Raw genomic sequence first — 3,382 nt, 5'->3', positions numbered from 1 at the left:
ACTGTGATAGCAGGGCTGGATCGCCTGTCTCGGTGATGAGTGACGGAGGAATGTCCGAGGGGGGCCCCGCTGACTGGGCTTCTGGGGCAAGTGATGGTGGATTCGGAATAACCCCCCCGGCTCCACAGGCAGAGCCTGCGCCGGCTCACCCTGCACAGTCTCAGGACTCCGCAGCCCCCAGGAACCCCGCGCCGCCAGAGGCGGGGGGGTCAGGGCAGAGGCAGGGTGCACAGCCTGCCTTGCCGTTCAGCTGGACGGCAGCCACGGCTTATCCAGGGCCGCAAATCAGCGGCTTAGCCAACTGGACGCCCAGAGAGCGTCCTAGTTCGGTTCCGTATGCACCTGGATCTAACTTAGCGGGCGTAGCGCCGGGCGTGCCCCCCCCGGAACTGCCTGGCTGTGCTCCGCTGCCCTCCCTGGCGCTGGACTGTTCTGCGCAGTCGCAAAACCGAGCCATGGACCCTTTTATGCAGCATTTGCCCTTTCTGGCAGAGCTGCGAAACCTATCCCAAAGGATGGGGGACTTGCTCAGCCTGTTAGAGCGGCGAATGCCCGAGCCCGCGCCGCAAGCGGCGCCAGCGCCGGCCGTGCCGCCCGCGCCGCCCGCGGCCCCCCCGCCAGAAGCGGGAGACGCAGCTCCGAGCCGAGAAACGGCGCAGCCGGCGGCGAAACCGGGAACAGCGCTGCCGCGGGAAAACGCGGAAGCGGCGGCGGCTGCTGAGCGGCGGGCAGAAGCGGCGGCGCCGGGAGCGCCCGCAGAGAACGGACCGGCAGCGGCGCCGGGCGCGTCCGCAGAGCGCCGGCCAGAGACGGCGGCGCCGAGCGCGCCCGGGGAGCGCGAAACAGCGGCGGAAGCGGCAACCGCGCCGAACGCGGCTGCTGTGCGGGAGACGAGCGCGGCGCCGACCGCGGCGCCGGGCGCAGCCGTAGTTCCAGAGTCGGCTGCAGCTTCAGTACCGGCTCGGTCGGAACTGGCCGAGACGGCCTCCCGTAAAGAGACTGCTGTACAAACTGCCGCGCAGCCAGCTGCAGTCTGTCTGTTCTGGCTCTGGCGAACCTAGCCAAAGTGCCTCCCCTCCCCGTACATTTCTGTTCCCTCCCAGCACCCCAAAGTTGCCTTTGCCTGATGATTCCTCGTCCGGAAGTGAGGCAGATGAGGTTCTGGCCTCAGGTCGTCAGGCGGCTGTAGCCGCGCGGCGAAGAAAAAGGCTGCGCCGGTCTCGCCCTTGGACCTTTCCGGACTGCACGGTAACAGTGCGTCCGACGCATCATAATCGCTTCCTAGAGTCTCTTAAGGTGCAAGCATTGGGGGAGGGTGACTGGAGGTTATTAGAAATCCTTGGACTGCCAAATAGATCTGAGGATTCTGGGGGTAACCGGGGAGCTGTTACACTCCATCCGCAGGTTGTGCCCGACGTTCAGGATGGTACTGGTTCCCCAAAAGAGATCCGAGCTTTCCCAGTGTATAAGGCTCTCCCAGATTCAGGGGAGCATGACAAGCATGAGGTAATTGCTTGGAAAGTTGCCCAGGACCTCCAATCCAAGGTGGCACAATATGGGCTGAGTTCTGCTGAGGTTATGCAAATAATAAGGGTGATAAATACAGATTTGCTTTCTCCATTTGATATCAGACACTTAGGTCAAATTCTATTTCAACCTGTACAATTTACAGTTTTTGAGACAACCTGGAGAAAGCTGGCCAAGAAGACTGCATTAGCAAATTTGCAGCTCCCTGCTGCTGATCCTAGACAGACAGCAGGAGTGGATGCTTTGATGGGGACTGGTCCCTTCTCTGATCCCAGTCTACAGGGTAACTTGCCCTCTAGCATCCTGCAGCAAGCACAACAGGTCGGCATGGCTGCCCTGTTAAAAACCATAGAGTTGTCAGCACCCAGAAAGCGATATACTGAAATAGTTCAAGGGAAATCAGAGTCATTCCTTTCTTTTGTAGAGAAAGTTGCTGCTTCTCTCGAGAAGCAGGTTGAAGATGACGGGTTAAGACAGTTGTTGTTAAGGCAGTTAGTGAGAGAGAACGCAAACGAGGAGTGCAGAAAAATCATAGATGCCTTACCAGGGGATCCTGAGGTAATAGACATGGTCGAAGCCTGCGCTAAGGTGGGATCTGGGAGCCAGAGAAGGTCTGCTTTGGCTGCGTTCCTGCAGCCTGTTCACGCATCTTCTGGTCGTGAACCAAAGCAACCAAAACAGGTGAAGAAACGGAAGTGGCCTAAGCCTAGCCAAAAAGAGAACACACCGATCCCCCAGTGCAAAAGGTGTGGCAGGCCAGGGCATTGCACGGGCTACTGTAGATCCCGGACTCATGCCAATGGTCAGCCTTTGTCGGGAAACTTCCGCCGGGGTGCAAGGAGGGGGAATTGCTCTCCGATGCAGTCGCTCCCCCAGAGAGTGGCACAGGTACAGGCACAGGCCTACCCAGCCACCCTAGAGACGGCACCCAGGGATCAGACGGCACCCACGGATCAGACGGGTTTGACGTCCACACCACAGCCGCAGTCGTCTTAGACTCTAGCGGTATTTATAAGGTTCCCTTGGATGCATATGGACCCTTAGCCCAGGGATCCAGTGCGATGCTGGTGGGAAAACCTGATGTTGCCCATCAAGGAATCTTAGTGCACTCAGGAGTTATTGATGCTGACTTTAAAGGTCAGATTTGCGCTATGGTCTCCACGCAAAAACCCCCTGTAACTATTCCTGAAAAGACCTGCCTTGCTAAATTGGTGCCTTTTAAGTCTTGTGTCCCCAGGATAGAGCAACAAACTCACGAAGATAACGGCAGTGGATCTACGGGACTTCCGCAGGCCTTCTGGACTGCAGACATCTCTGACCAAAGGCCACAGATGACATGTACCCTGATCCTGCCGAACGCCCGTCTGCCCCGGATTCAGCTTCGAGGTTTGATTGATACGGGTGCTTATGTAACTATCATCTCCTTCTCTGCGTGGCCTCCCTCATGGCCTTTAGCCCCGGTGGGATCGGCCATCGCAGGATTAGGAGGATCCACACAGAGCTATTTAAGCGAACAGCCTGTGGTGGTGAAGGATTTAGAGGGGCACACAGCTACAATTAGGCCTTATGTTGCTACCACTTCCCTTAACCTTTGGGGGCGGGATGTGTTGGCAGCTTGGGGCGTACGGATTGGGACAAATTTTTAGCAGGGGTCACTGTGTGCAAGGGCGCACAGTATCCTACACTGCCCTTGAGGTGGTTGATTAACACACCAATCCGAGTCAGGCTCTGCTCAGTTAGTTGAATTAAGGGCTGTTACCATGGCTTTTCAGCGATTCTCACAGGAACCTTTGAATTTGGTTACTGACTCTGCTTATGTAGCAGATATAACTCAACGCTTAGATTGTTCACTTCT

At 57.2% G+C, this 3,382-nt stretch overlaps 1 protein-coding gene across 1 annotated transcript; it reads left to right on the top strand.

Annotated features, from left to right (window-relative positions):
* The first annotated feature begins 548 nt into the window (after nucleotides 1-548).
* Nucleotides 549-1,061, top strand: LOC125332343 (predicted GPI-anchored protein 58). The gene has a single exon (XM_048317109.1). It carries the CDS (start codon nucleotides 549-551, stop codon nucleotides 1,059-1,061), a length of 513 nt encoding a protein of 170 aa, XP_048173066.1.
* Nucleotides 1,062-3,382: the final 2,321 nt, after the last annotated feature.

This window comes from Corvus hawaiiensis, chromosome 12 (assembly GCF_020740725.1).
Source record: "Corvus hawaiiensis isolate bCorHaw1 chromosome 12, bCorHaw1.pri.cur, whole genome shotgun sequence".
In the NCBI taxonomy this organism is placed as follows: Eukaryota; Metazoa; Chordata; class Aves; order Passeriformes; family Corvidae; genus Corvus; species Corvus hawaiiensis.
The sequence above is the reverse complement of the archived record's forward strand: the minus strand, read 5'-3'. Positions and strand labels throughout refer to the sequence as shown.